We start from the raw sequence: 18663 nt of genomic DNA on the forward strand, positions 1-18663 counted from the left end.
CACCACGGGTCCAAGAGAAGAAACAGGCTGTAAGTCTCTGTTGCTGAAAGCACAGTGAGAGAACTCTGGCTCAAATAATTCACTGTTAGAGTTTTGGTTGATATTTTGCTTTTTTGTTGATTTGTTACTTGTTATGTTATTGGATATTATATATTATTGTTATTGCTTTAAAAAATAAATGACTGTGGCCCTTTTCAGCAGTGGCACACTCTAAAGAAATGAGGATGAAATCCTGAATCACATGTGATAACACATACAGATCTCAAACGATAATATTGAAGTTTAAAAGACAGACATGAAAATCATTCTGAATAATTCTACTTTTTTGTAATCAAAGCACATTATATAAAATTCCAAAATAATCAATAAAAGTATTATGTTTAAAAAAAAGAATGCGGGTACTCAAACCAATGTTCTTTAGCTGTTGGCATCCATGGAAATTCAAGTTTGTAAAAATCAGCCCTGCCACACTGCTATAAAAAGAACACAAATGTCAAGAATCAGCTGGAGACAATCTTGTCTGATGTACATTAACTGATAATGTTTATTATTTTAAATAACTATTATTTTACTTTTATTTCTGAGGGAAGGCGTCTTTTAAAAAGAACATTTTTTTGAAAAAACATAATATAATAACATTAATGTAAATTCAAAATTTTATTTTTAGGTGTGCCAATATCACCTCAAAGATTACAGCCAGAACAAGAACTAGAATTGTGGAATGAGGTAAGTTATTCTTGCAAAAATTAGGGAAATTTCCATCTTCTTTAAAGTTAGTATGATAAAGTGAAATATTGTGAGTGAACTTTGGGTAAAACTGATTTTTACCAACATTTTGGCATCATAATAATTAAGAGTGTTTTTTTTATTCGATATATTTTTGTTTACATTTCAAATGATTTTCCCTTTTCTGGACCCCCACTCCCCGAAAGTCACATAAGCCCCCTTCCCTCCCCCTGTTCTCCCACCCACCCCTTCCCACTTCCCTGTTCTGGTTTTGCCTTATACTACTACACTGAGTCTTTCCAGAACCAGGGACCACTCCTCCATTTTTCTTGTACCTCATTTGATGTGTGGATTATGTTTTGGGTATTCCAGTTTTCCAGGCTAATATCCCCTTTTTAGTGAGTGCATACCATGACTGATCTTTTGAGACTGGGTTACCTCACTTAGTATGATGAAGAACATTTTTTTTTTAATTTATGAATTGCAGTTCGAGGCATGCAATTGTTGCAATGAGCCACCAGAGGGCAGCAGTTACAAGGCACAGTTAGGGAAATGGAATGAAAAATTTGTATTAAATTGAATTGTGGCAAGAAACGCTTATCATGTAAGCAGATATTGAGAAACAATTCCTGGAACCTGTTTAATTATTCTAAATCTTTTCATTCATAATTCTAAAGTGTAAAAACTGACATAAATTTCCTATGTAAAAATTTTCTATTTATTTTCATTTTCTCTATACAATTCTTGTATAGTCATACATAAAACGCAGGTTAGGTTAAGATTAGTCACTACAGAAGAGGAACTCACACATGTATTTCCATAAATGTTATATTCTGTGTTTTTCACTTTATTGAATGATATTTAGTGTATTCTATTCAGAATTAGAGAAACTGAAGTTTTCAAGATGTGAGCAATTTGTACTATATAACATTATTAACAAGGCAGGATGTGGTATTTCCTGATATTTTTCACAAATGTCCATCAACATGACAAAATAGTGGTAACATCTTTAGCTAACTCATGTAATTTGAAACATTATTCTCATATATTCCTGCTATAATAGAACATTAGTCTTATGATTATAGGATTTAAAACAAAACATGACCACCAATCTTCTCTACTGAATCATCAATTTAAGGATTGACCCTTGGGCTGGAGAGATGGCTCAGCGGATAAGAGCACTGACTTTTCCAGAGGTCATGAGTTCAATTCCCAGCAACCACCTGGTGGCTCAGAACCATCTGTAATGGATCCAAGGCCTTCTTCTGATGTGTCTGAAGACAGCTACAGTGTGCTTATATGCACAAAATAAATAAACCTTTTTAAAAAATTGATCCTCATACAGCAGGTAGTAACCACAAAAGCAGATAAGAACAGCTACTGTGTCCATCCAAGACGCCCCTCTTAAAGGAAGTGGAGACCACCGCAGAAAACCACAACCAGACATGATGCAGACATCAAGGATCATGGGGGGTCCAGTTCCAGTAGACACATCTACATCACAGGGAGCCTCATGGAAGAAGGGACAGAAAGACTGTAGTAACCAGCACATCGGGAGGTCTGCACGGACACACTGGGTGCCGCGGGGGACCACCAGATGCCAACAGCAGTGCGGCAGAGCTGATTTCACTACGAATCCCCATGAATGCTGACAGCTGAGGAATGTTGGCCTGAGTACCCGGACTCTAAGGAGGGCGGGGAGTAATGGGGCTTGTCTTGCTTGTGTTCAACCTATGAGCTTACTTAAGAAGGCCATGAGCTCTTCACTCAGGGCAGTAGATACCACACCCCTCTCCTTGATGCCCTTTCCTTATGCCCTGTCTTTGATCATGTTGTCTGGCGCAAAAGCCTGTGAGTAGGTGATGCTGGTCCTAACACTGGAAGTAAGGAAACCTTTGCCTTTGTCTATAACTAACACACACTCGATAGCGGAAATAAGGTAAAATTGTTGTTGTTGTTGCTGCTGCTGCTGCTGCTGCTGCTGCTGCTGCTGCTGCTGCTGCTGCTGTTGAGGGTTAAGGGGTTATTGCTAAAGGACACAATCAGACAGAATGTGGGATTGAAGGATTAAACAGCTCGGCTCTGAATTCACAAGCTGCTCAAAGTGTCAGAAGATTAGAGGTGCGAGCATTTTACCTTACATGGCTGAAGCATGGGAAGCATCGGTATTCTAAGACTCCACGGTTCTCACAGCCACACACACACTGCTGTTATTTAAGGCACTTCCAATTCTATTTCATTCTTAATCCCCACCTCAAATATAACACATTTGCTGGGTGAGATGGAGCGTGTTTTTAATCATAGTACAGAGGCAGACAGATCTCAGAGGCCAGTCTAGTCTACATAGTGTATCCCAGAGCAGCCATATATGTATGTATGTATGTGTATGTGGTGTGTATGTGTGTGTATATATATACATACATATGTGTGTATTACATATTATTTGTGTGTTATGTATTTAAATATATACTTACATATGTATATAAATATACATATATACTTCTATATGTAATTTTATAGATATTTCTAACTGAGTTGTCCCTAAGACAACTTCTTACAACAATCACTACAACAACGGTGTCTTTCTTTTGTTCCCATCAAGCCTGTCCACGCTTCAAAACTCCTGTGGCACTTACGTTCTAGAGCATTGTAGAGGAGCTCAAAGTCTTCGGTTGTTTTAGGGTTGTGCCTCCGGTAGTAGTCCATACGTATCCATTCTTCCTTCTCTTGAATCTTCAGGAGTTCTTGCTCCTCTTCCCACTCCAACCTCAATTTCTTTTGTTCCCTTAAGCTGTCTACATAGCGCTTAGCATGCCATCGCCTGTAGGCCGTCTGTATCACTATCACCTGTGTGTAAGGCAAAAGGAAACAGAAGCTGTCACTGACTTGTTGACCAAAACATAAAGCAAGGTAGAAAGGACTGTTTCAGTCCAAATTCTACAACAGAATAACACTAGCAGTCTGGCTTTATTTCTTTCAGAGACATTATTATGTACAATAATATAAAACTATAAATAATGAGACACTATTTTTGGCTTTGAAATCTAGCCATACATTACTATTAGATTATTTGTATGTGTGTAAGAGCACAGACTCTAAAGGGAAGCTCGGTGTAAATTTTCCTTCTGCTTTTCCTCCCTGTCTGGCTTTGGGTAAGTAACTACCTATTGTCTCTACAATAGGCATAGAAAGTGTTTAGCCCAAGGGTTGTTCAGTAAACATTACAGCAGTCAGAAATCTTAAATGTCTCTAGCTTATGGAGTGGCTATGAGTTTAAACACAGATTTACAATAGAATTGTATTTTCTAAACACATAGCAAGGAGGTACACCTTTGTATGTGTATGATACCTGTGTATCACCAAAAACAGGTAAGAGGCTCTAACTGTAGATCATTATTTTATTTGGAAGCAGGACGTAAAATTTTCCACTGTGTAGACCTTGCCCTGTGTAGACTTGCACTAGATATAGTCTACCCAGTGAAGTCTCCATGGTCTCCATGAATATGAAATATGATTTTTCCCTACAGTTACATGACATTGTGAGAGATGCAATGTCATCAGAAAAATTAACCTTTCAGCACAAGTGGAAAAATAGTCTCTGCTTTAATCTATTAACCACATCAGAATTTCCTTTGAGTATACACCAAAGAATAATTGATCATTTTGAAAGAGCCAAAAAAAGAGAGAAGGCCCCTAGTGGAACAGCAAGAACAGTGTACCTTTGTGGAGAGAATTACTTGTAAAAGCAGATAGCAGAATAGAGCCTAGACTAACAACATCAGTGGTTATCTGGAAACTTCCACCAGTGTGAATTCCCAGGTGCCACCCCAGAGGTGCTAAGGAGCCAGCGCCCAACACAGCAACAAGCTCTCCACTAGATTCTAAAGCTAAAGCTTCTGAACTACTTTACTAATGTGAAACACTATAAAAATAAGACCAAACTAGACATAGTTAACGTCTTTAGAGTAAAGGGAAAGATGTCAGTGTAAAACAGCCAATATTAAAAGAACAAATACATTTCAAAAATAAAAAATAAATAAATATGTAGGATATGTATTAGCATGGGGTGATTTTGAATTTGCTAAAGGAATGAAGACTGTAAAAAATGCGTTTTAAATAGTACAACAGCTTTTCTGTTCTCACATAAGAAACCAGGACGGTGTCAACAGGCTGCATGTTTTGAGAGCCTATTGGACAGCCTTGGTCAACAACTCAAAAGAAGGCTTCTCATATCTGGTATTGGAGGGGAATGGTTGTTCAGTGGTCTGTGGCTCTTGGAGGGAGCATTATCAGTGCAGAGTAGAAAAATTCATTAAAATTATAAATGCATATTTACTCATAGAATTGCATGCATTATAGCTTTTTGGTAAATGGCCAATGAAGTGGTTAGTTGTGACTTTTTCAGGCATTCATATTATCCCTTCACCTGTGTCCCTTCTCCCTCCACCCTCCCTAGGGAGCCTCCTCTTTGTCCCCCTTCCCCTTTGCATCACTTTTAGCCTTTTCCTCCTCCTTACCCTCATTCTTCTCTGCTTAGCTCTTCTCTCTCCCTCCAAAAGACTTCCCACTTTGTCATTTCCCTGAGCAGATCAACTGTGCCCTGATAGTCCCCATTCTGTTGCTCCCCATCCACATGATCTTGGCAATGGTCCCATTTCATTCCCCTGGTTTCCACAGTTACTATAGGCTATGAACTTCCACTTAGTGACTTGGAGCTAGGAGTCTCCAATGAAAGAGAGCATGCAACATTCGTCTTTCTGGGTCTGAGTTACCTCAGTCAATATGATCCTTTCTAGTTGCTATTGCCGTTGGTTATGATCAGGAGGTAGGCAGTAGATCTCTGTTGCTGAAGAGACTATACACTTCATAAAGAGGACCCAAAGATCCCTGAGTTGGAACTCACCTGAAGGCTGTCTCTCTGGGGACTAGCTTTCATGGTGTCAGAAGGCACCATACAAGCTTCTAAAGGAGGGACGTTAACCAAATGTCCTACCCAGATATGACATATGAATCACATCAATGACAGGCATAGTATGGTAACATTAGGAGTGCAGTAATGGCACACACACACACACACACACACACACACACACACAGTGGTAACCAGCAGCTCTATAATTGGACTTAAGACATTGTCAACATGAACAGGCCTGATACTGGAAACCTAGCTAACTAGCCAGTGCTACTGAAGTCACAGTCACTGAAGAAGAATCTACAACCAATCAATGACAAAACCTCCTCCCTTTCCTAAATGTCTAAAGTCCGTGGGCTTCCCTCCCTCATTGGCAGCTGCCCATTCCTCTAACCCCACTATCTCTGCTGTGCACTCACACTTGGGCCTCTCATTGTCTTCATATCTCACTCTTCTTTCTGCCTCTCTGCTCTGTTCTTGCTTCTCTCTTGGCCAGGTCTTGTCCGCTGACTATGTTCAGTCTACTACCTTCTCTCTCCCTTCTCTGGACTCTTCCAGATGCCTGTGTTGCTTCCTCCCGCATATCCATGATAAAATCTTGCCCTTAATCACACCACTAGTGGTCATGTAGTCAATTTATACAGATGGGGAAAAGTCCAAAAGGCCTCAACCCTACATAAAGAACTATAGGCAATTGAGGAAAGCTGGGAACAAGAGAAGTGGCCTTCCCCAGGGGAAAAAGAAGGCACACAAATTGGTTGTCAAGTGATAAATGGTCAGCACTAAAATTAAAACATACTTAACAAGCAGTATTATATGATCCGGACAACACACACAGACATTAGTACATGCACGTACGTACGTACGTGTGTGTGTGTGTGTGTGTGTGTGTGTGTGTGTGTACATACATATATAACAATCAGTGAGAAAAGAGGCCATGAATTTGAAGAAGAGCAGGAAGAGGTATATAGGAAGGTTTGGAGAGAAGAAAGGGAAGGGAGAAACATACTGATACTGTAATCTCAAAAGTAAAATACAATTTAAAAAGAAAAAAAAACAAGGGCTAGCAACCTAATGGCACTAATGAAGCCAGCTACAGACTAAAAGCAGAGTCTTTCTTCTGAGGACTCTCTGTACTGTCAAGATGTTATGTTGCAACCACTCTCTTTGAATGACTACTGCTCCCTTCCTCACTGAGAAACTTTGTTCTCTCTCTAAAATCATAAACTGTCAAGAGCTTTGCTGTTTGAAAGGAGATGAATGAGAATGAAACATCAGACTGCTGCCTGGAGGATCTAACGCTCTAACAAAGAAACACAGTCTTGCTTTATAACCGAGGTGCTAATCTTCAGAGAATGGGCGCATTTCACAACTCTTCTCGCTTTGTTCAGGAGGAAGCTGGACCCTTGTCTGGTCCGCAGTTGATGCTGGCCCATTCCCAAACAGCTTTTTTGTGTGCTGACAATGCCAAGAGAACATCACTTCAGTTTCTCAACAATCTGTGCAACTCTAACTTTTCCCTAGTTTAGTCTAAAAAGTCAAAAAACTCATAAGGTTGACATAGCTGGCACTGATACAGTCAGGTAGTCAGCTAGCCCAGAAGTGGCCCTGATAGGGTTTCCATAGGGGCAAAGAGTAGGTTTTTGTATTCCATGTTCATTGCTGAATATCTTAATCTGATTCAGCTAGAAAAAAACCTGGCTTCAGAACACGTGCACATGTGTGTGTGTGTGTGTGTGTGTGTATTATGATATATGAAATGTGATATGTGATATGTGATGTATGATGTATATGTGATATATGATATATGTGATATGTGATATATGTGATATGTGATATATGTGATATGTGATATGATTGATATCAATATATATGATATATATGATTGATATATCTGTGATATCTGTGATATCTGTGATATATATGTGATATACGACATATATGTGATATATATGAGATAAATGAGATATGAGATATGAGATATATGATATACAATGATACATAATACATAATACATGACACATGATACATGATACATAATATATAATACATAATACATAATATAATATATAACATGTAAAATGTAATATGTAATGTATAGCATATAGCATACAATATATGATATGTGATATATGATATGTGATATACGATATGTGATATGTGATGATATATGATATGTGATATGTGATATATGATATATAATATATATATTACTGCTTTCAGGTCACTTTTACTCACATCCAAATGATGGTAGATGATAGATATATACTATTGTAATTTATCTGTAAGAGATCAATTAGGTTGGAAATGGTGAAAAAAATCATCCAAACAATAAAAAAATTAAAAATAATAAAAAAAATTGAAGAAATTGCATGTTTATAAGAGAATACAAACTGCCTTGTCCTCTTTACTTCAGCAAGTTGGGGAAGTCCCCATATGACTAGACTGGCCTAAAGGTAAGGGATTGAAGTATTGAGAAGTCTCATAATGGCCAGAGGCTACTCAAAAACATCTGAGGAGATTTGTTAGGGAACAGAAAGAATTAGTATGGTTTTTAGTTCTGGTGATTTCTTTAGAAGGATATTCAGCATGATTGATTGCCTTTGGTAGCAATAGAGTGCAACTCACACATATGCTGCTCTTCCTCAGGCTGCCACAGCTTAGGGAAAATTCCAGAGAACAATTGACATATGCATCTAATTTTCAGTGTTCGACCCCAGTGAAGACTTTCTTACCGCATTCAACCTTCGGGCGTGGTACTCTGCTGCTGAAAAGTAATTTCCTGGCTTGAGCAGTTTATCAGTCATGTTTGATACGTACACACCAATTTTAGTCATCTGGGTGGAGGTTGTATTTGTAGTTTGTTGTAGCTTTTTTCTCTGAAAAACTGTCTGAAATGAAAACATTAAGAATAAGCACCTACTACGTAATTTCTATAGTAAAGAAAATCTTACAAGCATCAGCAAGTGGAGAGGTTTTTTTTTTTACATATTTGCATTATTACTTCATTATCTTAGTTGCCGAGGTATTATTTACATGGGGAGTGGATGTCCTCCTGAGTGAATGTATAGCATAGCCCAGTCGTGGCTGGGGCGTGGACCCCAGTGCCTCCCTCCCATCATGGGAATGGTCAGGCTCCCCCAGGTCAGCCTCGGAGCAACAGCAAAGCCTCCCATTGGTCAAAGTAAGGAAGCTGACAATGTGTGGAGAAAACATCGCTCCCAGCTTCCTCCTCTCAGATGGCTGCAGCCTCAAACTGTTCCCCTAGATGTCCCCCCTAGGAGATGAGTCGCCTCCTTATTCAGTTGTATATAATAAGTAAACCTCTGCCTTCCACATCCAGTGGTGTATAACAAGTGTACCGAGTATTGGGACCACTGGGACGTCTCCATCAGAGCACAAGACTCAACAGATCTCAGCTTGTCCACCATCTCTTCATTACCTGTCACCCAAGTAAGGCCAATCCCAAAGCTGTGCAGATTGGGGCATAGTTAAGATGAAATTCGAGGGGATCAGCCAGTACACTACTGCCACACACATAAACAGGAAAATACAAATATTACCTGGGTGTCCCTACAGAACAGATTGTCTTTTTCGGGAATCTTTTTAGGTACGGTTTGTGTTCCAGCGTTGTGATACTCTAGCCCTGTTATTTTATGTCTAAATCCACCAAGAAATGGCTTGTGGAAGTCAGATTTGATTATCTCAACCGCTACCTCCTCATAGCGGTCGATGCCTAAGGAGAGAGAGGAAAGCCAAGACTGAAGAGACGCTCAGCCCAGGGCCACACTAAGACACTTGGTCTAGCAGATGGTAAGGACTCACTGGTCTGTATGGTGACCGTTATGATCTGGGAGCCCTCGCTCAGGCCCTCGATTCGTTTGACTGGATATTGGTCGGGATGTGTGGAAAACACCTCCACTTGAACAATTTCTTGCGGTTTAATTCCGTATTGTATTAGAGACTCGTTGTTCCCAACAATGATTCCTAAGAAAATGAAAACGTTAGGCTGTTTTAGGGCAAAGAAATGGAAAATTCTGTTTATTCTTTGTTTTAAATTGAGAGAGTTCTGTATGTTTAAATGTATAAAAAAAATGATGTTTCAATCAACATATGTCCATGTCGTGAAATGGTTAAATAAAGCTAACAAAGTCTTTCTAATGCACTTACCTTCTTTGATGAGAATACTTCGATTTTACTGTATTAGTAATTTTCAAGCATATAATGCCTGCTGTTGTTAGCTAGAGCCACCATTATATGCAGTGATCAACCAGATGTTCCTATTTTAAGGAAATGGGAAATAACAATGCTACCTGTTTCTACATGTCGGTGGATTACTAAATGTAATATTAATGGTTTCTACGTCATACTGTACCTTGGTAATACAGACAAGTCCACAAGATAGTAACTATAGCTAAAAACAATTTAAAATAGTTTACATATAACTGGAAAATAGATTGAAATTTCTATTACCTTGCTTTCATCAATTCATTATTATAACTTGTTGAAGCATCATGCTATCATAAATACCCATGTGGTTACAAATTAATTAAAGAAAACAATAAACACAGAGGGATTTTAATCCAGCAACATGACTGCTCTGGCAAGGGCTCCCAATCCAAAGACCTTCTCGGTCGGGTGTAGTCCAGTCGGGAGGACACACTAGACACGCATTTCATGAGCCTGCCTCATCTCTGTGTTCTTCTCCAGAGCGGACACAGACTATTGAGCTTGGGCTACAGCTGGACTAAAGCAAGCACCTGTCTTGAAGGATCTCGGTTGGCATAGAAGCTCACATTTCTCGGCTCGGTGCTGACACTCACTTGGTACCCAGTGGTTACTACAGTAGTAACTATAAAGAAGAATGGCTGGAGATAAAACGCTGAGAATAGAGCCTCTGTTCTTCAGAGTCTCCATCCTCTACTGGATCTCTACGCGCTTTACAGCCTCCAATTTTAACCCTCATTTTTTAATAAATGCGCCATATTTCAACTTCCTCTTTGATGTCATAAGGTTCAAACTCTGCCACTTACTAGCACAGACATTAGAAAGGTTCCCTGAGTTTACTTTCCAGTGAGTTGGCAATAGTATCTCCCTCAAAAGGGTTGTTGAAATCAGCAGAATATATTAGAGATGTACTCACAGGCTTACAGACACAATGTGACAACTGTTTCAATCACTGTTACCATTTTTTTAAAGATGTATTTATTTATTATATGTAAGTACTCTGTAGCTATCTTCAGACACTGCGGAAGAGGGCATCAGATCTCATGGTTGTGAGCCACCATGTGGTTGCTAGGATTTGAACTCAGGATCTTCGGAAGAGCAGTCAGCACTCTTAACCACTGAGCCATCTCTCCAGCCCACTGTTAGCATTTTTGTTGATAGTCACTGTATAGCTCAGCCTGGGTTGCTCCACCAACCTTTAACTGGCAATACAATACATCTTAAAGTTTGGAGTTCATTCACTCTTATAAGGTGTACTGGCTGGTTTCGTGTGTCAACTTGACACAGGCTGGAGTTATCACAGAGAAAGAAGCTTTAGTTGGGGAAGTGCCTCCATGAGATCCAGCTGTGGGGCATTTTCTCAATTAGTGATCAAGTGGGGAGGGCCCCTTGTGGGTGGTACCACCTTTGGGCTGGTGCTCTTGGGTTTTATAAGAAAGCAGGCTGAGCAAGCCAGGGGAAGCAAGCCAGTGAGAAACATCCCTCCCTGGCCTCTGCATCAGCTCCTGCTTCCTGACCTACTTGAGTTCCAGTCCTGACTTCCTTTAGTGATGAACTGCAACGTGGAAGTATAAGCTCAATAAACCCTTTCCTCCCCAACTTGCTTCTTGGTCGTGATGTTTGTGCAGGAATAGAAACCCTGACTAAGACATAGGGTTTAAAGCTTTTTATTGCATTTTATTCACTTATTTAGTGTGTTTGTGTGTGTGTGTGCATGTGCGTGTGTGCAAGTCATGGCACAGGAGCGATAGTCAGTCAACAGCTTGAAGGAGTCAGTCCTTCCACCGTGTGATCCGGGGATAGAACTCAAGTTGTGAAATTTAAAATATCTTGACCTGCTGTGCCATCATTCCACCCCTCAGATTCTTAGAATTTCATTTAGAACTACCCTGTTCTTTGGAATCTATGTATAACATCTTCATAAGCCAAGTCACAAAAACAATTTTAATTAAAACATTAGGATTGGTTCATATGTGTCCTACATAAATGTATCAGCTATGCTAACCTGGTAGACTACCGTTATCTAATTACAGCATAAGGCTGAGTGACGTAAACAGAGGTTCTCAGCAACATTTGCAAAATGTAAGTAAGTGGGAGAATTGCCTTACTGTATAGAACACTCAGAAACAGTCTTTGTTTATGCCCTATGGGTTTGTCTTCCTCACCCATTGTGGTTCAATCTCATTTCCCCTCCACACATGCAAAACTTCTTGCTACTTTCCTATAGTACCAAATTCCCCCATCCCTTTGGGATTTATTCCAATACCACTTTTATTGACTGAAACATTTTGTAGCCACCCAGGTTCCTTCCTCGGTAAACTTCAAGTTTAGGTGGCTATTGCCAGGAAAGCATCTCCATGATACATTGGTACCCCATGCACTTCTTCCATGCTAGTCTGTAAATGACTTGAGGACACAATTCTGAGAATGTTCACTGATATCCAAAGGATACAGAATAAGACATATAGTCATGAAAATGTGTTAAACGAACTGATGTGCTACCACAATATTGCGCTGAAACAGTAAATATTAGGATAGTTTTAAAATCAAGGATCTTTGGTGATTTACAAGTTAAAGCCAGGACAGTCTTGATGAACTCATTAGCCTTTAAACTTACCTGCATGTGTTATTTGCAATACATAATGTGGGATACGTAATAGGTGTGCAAAATGTTCCTTGAGGAATCTAAATGGAGCATCGACTCTAAAAGGCATTATAATTTCCTGGCCTGCAGGAATGAGTACAATTTTTACTGTAAACAAAAAGAGAAAAAATCATCATCAAATACAGTAAGAGTCAGCAACTTATATCTAGAAAGGGAATAGCAATGCATAGAATTATTATTATTATTATTATTATTATTATTATTATCATCATCATTATCAAATCACTATGTGTTTGTTACAAATTACAAAATCAAGAATTACTGATTCTCAAAATGGCACCACAAACTCACATGGAGGAAATAAATAAGGAGCTACTGAGCTCTGTCTGGTGAGACTGCCTCCCTTCACCTCTTGCCCTGCACCTTGTGCCGACACAGCATGCAGGGATTATCTGAGCTGCCTTCTCTATATTCCAGAGCTACATCTTATAAAAATAAACGGCTGTTGTTGAGGTGGAATAGAAAGATAGGGGAAACCATAGGGAAGTGGGAAGGAAAAGGACCCCTCGCCCGTCCGATTGCCACCACTCTCTGGGGAGAAGCAAGGATTCTGGCACAGTCACAACCTTTCTCCCAGCTTGGCTCTCTGCCTGAAGTCCTCTAGGAATCTCACCAGAAATCCCATATACAAAGAACAGACATATACTGAGTCCCGTTATATAATCCTACCAGCTCCTGATTCTACTTTATCAGACTATATCATTCCATTCAAGGCATCTCTGGAGCCTTTCTATAATCTAACTGATCAAAAGAGAGAGAGAGAAGGAAATACATGTTCCTTTGCAACCTTTTTAGATGTTGCTTGAAAACCACAAAAAATAGTATATATGGGCAAATGGTAAGACAATTAATTATGACTTTATTCCCAGAGCCCACGCCTGCACACTCAGGTGTAGCTTGGTTTCGCCCTGAGTTTCTCTCTTTCTTTTAACCTTCATGTTTAAAGTCGGGAGTATAATATTTTTAGTAAAGTCTCCAGCTCTGCACCATCTTGACTTGTTCTGAAACTGCTTTGTGTGTTGAAGTTACAAATCCTAGTTTGGCTTAAGTTGAGTCCTTATAACAGATTAAGGGGACCCATCTGTGCTCAGGATGACACTGTGGAGGTCCCTCTGTCCCCTTCCTGCTGATACTGCTACTGCTGTCACATCAGATCCCAAGTTCTTTTTGTCATAGGTATTCACTGGCAAAGAAGAAAAGGAGCAGTGAGCAGCTGCCCCACCCCCAACACGTTCTCAAGCCGCGACAATGGGGTCCACATTGCTCTCTGTATGTCATCAAAGCTGACCTACAGTGAAAACCAAAATGTGCTTTCCTGAGCTGTATATACAGTCTGTACCAGGCAGACAAACACAAAACAAAGCAAAACAAACAAACAAAAAACAAAACAAGAAAAAGAAAACCCAACCATGTAAAAACAGCATGTTATTTAAGAGAATACCAAACACAAAGGAGGAGCTGAGCTCCAGCTCCACACTAAACACACTATATCTTGCTAGCTATGCACAATAATTAACTCCAAATCCACAAGCTAGAAAATTCAGTTGTATTCAAAACTTGCTCCTACTTACTCTATTTGAAATACACACACACACACACACACACACACACACATACACACACACAGGGAGGGAGAGAGAGAGAGAGACAGACAGACAGACAGACAGACAGAGACAGACAGAGACAGAGAATTAAATTGAATTTGTAAACTTTTCCATTGAAGTTCAAATGAAACAAAAACTACTCTTTGAAACAAAGAAATAAAAACAGATACCTGTTGCTAAAGACTCTCTCACTGATGTCTGCAAAGTCTCCTTTATAGCTTTTATTTTATGCAGAAATGACAACTCATCATCTTCTGGTCTCTGGTATTCTTGAAGTTTGTCATCTTGGTCCTGAGATTCTGTGGCACTTCCAAGGGATATGACCTCTTCCCTGGGTTTGGAGTCATAGGATTTTGGGGTGGAACCACTGAGTTCGCTTTGCCTCTCAATTGTCTCCTCGCTCTCGGTGGTCAATTCCTCCATTTCATATTCCTGCTCTGGTGTTATATCTGACCCTTCTGCTTCATCTGAAGGACGAGGAATATTGATGACTTCACCAGCCACTTCACTGTCGGCTGTGGTGTCAGCGACATTCTCCTCTGTATCAGACATTTTTCTAAATTAAGACAAATAATTAAAGTTACTACATATTTAAGTGCTTCTTCACTGGGACTGGACAGGTAAGCTCTGTGGTTGAGACCACTTGCTGACCAGGCAGAGGAGACCTAGGTTTGGTTTCCAGCACACCACAGGTGTGGCTTGGAAAGGCCTGAAGCTGCAGTTCTAGGGCATCTGATGATCTCTTCTGCCATCCAAGAACACCAGCCACACTTGTGGTACCCATGAACATGTGCAGATGAAGCTCTCAGATTCTACAAGGTAGTGACAGGCCTTTAAATGATAGAACCCAGTGGGAAGTCACCAGGGTACTCCCTCCCGGAGGGAGGGAGTAGTTATCCTAAGATCCTGAGATTGCTGTTTTAAAAAGAAAGGTAGCTTCAGGACCCAAAGTCCTGAAGGCTGAAAGTCCAATCAACATGTTGCCAATCTGACAAGGGGCCCTCTGGCTACATCGCCTCATTTCAGATGGCGCTGTGATGACGGGAATGCTCTTGGGACTGCCAATTTCATCCATAGGAACAAACTAATATTTGTTTGCCCCACTGTGCGCTACAGGTGGTCACCTCCAGAAGCTAACCAGTAATTTCACAATTAGAGACTGTCCTGTATTTGGTAGTCTGAAACATGGGAATGATTTAAAATGGAGTAGAGGGTATAGAGCAGGTTTTTATCTTCACTAAGCTGCTAATTAACATCTATCCCTGACACTCCCCATATGTCTGTTAGCACACTCTGCTTGCATACATAAATATGTATAAACACCTCAGCACGGTTTACATGTAAATGATCAAGCATACATATCACAGGATGATCTGGAAATGTTGGAATGCTCGTAGTATAGATAGTTATCAGCAGCATCCCAGCTACCATTTGAAAAGATGTCTTTAATTCATTTTCAACTTTATAAACTTTATTATAGTTTTTTTTTTACAACAAAAGCATGAAGGAGAATATGAAGATACTTATCTTGTAATTCAAATTTTGTCATGATCTATTTTGGGTTTGGTGGTGAATAAGTACATAAAATATATTTGATCTGGGAAGTGTTAAATTGAATGAGAGGGTCCACAACTTCCATTCCAAATGCCTGTTCCAATGGTACAGAAGTTCACTCAGTTTTATAGACTCTGGGTCTGCTTAATTTTGATTTGTGATATTTTTATTCACTTACAGGTTTTTCAATTAATGTTAAAAGATTATTGATAATTAAGTTAATATAGTTTTAAGAGTGTAGAATATGATTAAAAGGAAAAAATTAAGCTAATAGAACAGGGAGAAAATAAACAGTAAAATAAACTTCTATTGTTAATACTCTAGTTTTATCTCTTAGTGACAAGCAATATAATTCTACAAATTGTTCATTGATGAATTTATAATTGGAACCCTATATCTTTAGATATATAAACTTTTCTGTGTTTTTAAACAGTGACGTAGGTTTGTTTTTTATTTTTTGTTTTCTTGCTGGTTCTATACTTGACATTTTAAAACAGTTGTTTCTACTTCTTTTTTCTCAACAATTGTAACTTCATTACAGAGCTAAGTGAACCACATCGTATCCTACTGTTGCTCTATGGAACATTTAAACTGTCTTCTAATTTATACAAGTAAAAAAGTAGGGCCACAACAAATATACATCACCTTATTTACAAATATAAACACACTTGGAAAGAAGTTTCTGTCGTTAGGTGAAAAGTCAAAAGACATGCAGATCTCCATTAAATTTCATAAATAAAATTCTTTTCTTAAAATTTGCTACCATATTCCAGCCCTTTGATATTTCTTTGGGTGGAGGGCAGGTTTGACATGGTTTAAGATGTTTACTATTCAGTTTTTCATTGGTTAACATGCAGTGGTTCGAATAAGAATGGCCCCTGTAGGCTCATATAGTTGAATCCTTAGTCACCAGGGAGTGGAACTCTTTGATAAGATTAGAAGGATTTGGAGGGATGACCTTGGAGGAAGTATGTCACTGGGGTGGGCTTTGAGGTTTCAAAAGCCCATGCCTCTCTGTTCCAACCCCCATCTCTTTCTCCCTGTGGACCAGGATGCAGTGCTCTCAGCTACTGCTCTAGTACCATGCCTGTATGCTTGCCCACCATGGCAAGAATGGACTAACCTCCAAAAGTGTAAGCAAGCCCCCAATTAAATGCTTTCTTTTCTAAGAGTTGCCTTGGTCATGGTGTCTCCCCACAGCAATAGAACAATGATTAAGACAGAGTGTCACACTATTTGATGGAGGTGTGGACCTCTTGCCATAGCATCTCATTATGCATCCCAGACTGGCCCTAAACTTGCCACCCTCCTGCCTCATCTCCCCAGTGCTAAAGGCATGCATCGCCAAGGATGATGAATTTCCCTCATTTTTATATATTATTAATTCAAATATGTTTCAGTCTTTATTTCAGTTTAAAAATAAAACTCAGTAGCTATTAAGATTGTATTTAAGCCTTTCTGCTGGGGCAGACTCTTGGCTTGTCTGCTCCAATAAAGATACCATATCCTGATCCATCCTACAGATCCCACTGTACTCAAGGCAGTTGGTAAGAAGCCCCCTACCTCCTGGAGTCCTGAGGGCCTGGAAGACTCAGGACTCATCAGCCACCAAACCTCTGCCCTCCCAAATACCACTCCCCTTCCACCCCTTCCTTTCTGCTAGGGAAGATTATGGCTGGTCTGTTCCAGTGAAGACACCATATCTGGATCCATCCTAAAGAATCTGCTTCACTCAGAGCACTTGACCCAACAGTCTGACAGCCTCCCAGGAGATCTGCAGCCAGGGCAACAGATCAGCAGTCTCTCAGCCCCTGTGAAGAGTCACCCCCAACCTTCCCTCCTCTTGTCAGAAGGCCTCACAGGTGGTCTACTACATCCAGGGCTGCAGGCCTACCAGGAGACCTGAAGCCACCCAGGGTGGAAAGAGGTAGACTCTAGACAATCACCCAGACCAACAAACACCAGTAATATCCAGATGGGGAAAGGTTAGCGCAAGACCATAAGCAACAGAAGCCAATATATGTTGGCATCATCAGAACCCAGTTCTCCCACCACAGCAAGCCTTGAATACAACAACACACCTGAAAATAAGGATGTTGACCTAAAATCCTATTTCATGAAAATAATAGAGTCCTTTAAGGAGGACATCAATAACTCACTGAAAGAAATACAGGAAAACAAAGAAACAGGTGATGAAATTGAATAAAGTGATCCAAGACCTAAAAGTGGAAGTAGAAACAAAGAAAGCACAAATGGAGGCAAACCTGGAAATGGAAAACCTAGGAAAGAGGTCAGGAATTACAGATGTAAGTATCAACAACACAATACAAGAGATAGAAGAGAGAATTTTAGGTGTAGAAGATACTGTAGAAGACATGGACACAATAGTCAAAGAAAATGAAAATGCAAAAAGCTCCTTCCACCAAAGACCCAAAACATCCAGGAAATCCAGGACACAATGAAAAGACCAACCCTAAGGATTATAAGTATAGAAGAGAAAGAAGATTCCCAATTTAAAGAGCTAGTAAATATCTTCAACAAAATTATAGTAGAAACTTTCCTAACTTAAAGAAAGAGATGCCCATGAATATACAAGAAGCCTACAGAACTACAAACATACTGGACCAGAACAAAAATTCATCCCATCATATAATAATGAAAACACCAACTGCACTAAACAAAGAAAGAATAATAAAAACAGTAAGGCAAAAAGGTCAAGTAACTTATAAAGGCAGACCTATCAGAATTACACCAGAGTTCTCACCAGAAACTATGAAAGCTAGAAGATCCTGGGCAGATGTTATGTCGACCCAAAAAGAACATAAATGCCAGCCCAGGATACTATATCCAGAAAAACTCTCAATTACCATAGATGGAGAAAACAAGATATTCCATGACAAAACCAAATTTACACAATATCTTTACACAAACCCATCTCTACAAAAGATAATGGGTGGAAAAATACTAAAACAAGT

The 18663-nt window shown here is 39.6% G+C and overlaps 1 protein-coding gene across 1 annotated transcript in view; it reads right to left on the minus strand.

Moving 5' to 3' along the window:
• Window positions 1-14686, minus strand: part of Iqub (IQ motif and ubiquitin domain containing) — a 63176-nt gene extending 48490 nt beyond the window's left edge. Inside the window, exons 1-6 of the mRNA XM_052172446.1 lie at window positions 14305-14686; window positions 12483-12617; window positions 9464-9625; window positions 9202-9374; window positions 8374-8529; window positions 3363-3573 (exon numbers count right to left, since the gene is read on the minus strand). Of these exons, the coding sequence (XP_052028406.1) occupies window positions 3363-3573; window positions 8374-8529; window positions 9202-9374; window positions 9464-9625; window positions 12483-12617; window positions 14305-14686 (1219 nt within the window). The remainder of the gene's footprint in view (window positions 1-3362; window positions 3574-8373; window positions 8530-9201; window positions 9375-9463; window positions 9626-12482; window positions 12618-14304) is intronic.
• Between the last annotated feature and the right edge of the window lie 3977 nt (window positions 14687-18663).

This window comes from Apodemus sylvaticus, chromosome 2, assembly GCF_947179515.1.
Source record: "Apodemus sylvaticus chromosome 2, mApoSyl1.1, whole genome shotgun sequence".
NCBI lineage: Eukaryota > Metazoa > Chordata > Mammalia > Rodentia > Muridae > Apodemus > Apodemus sylvaticus.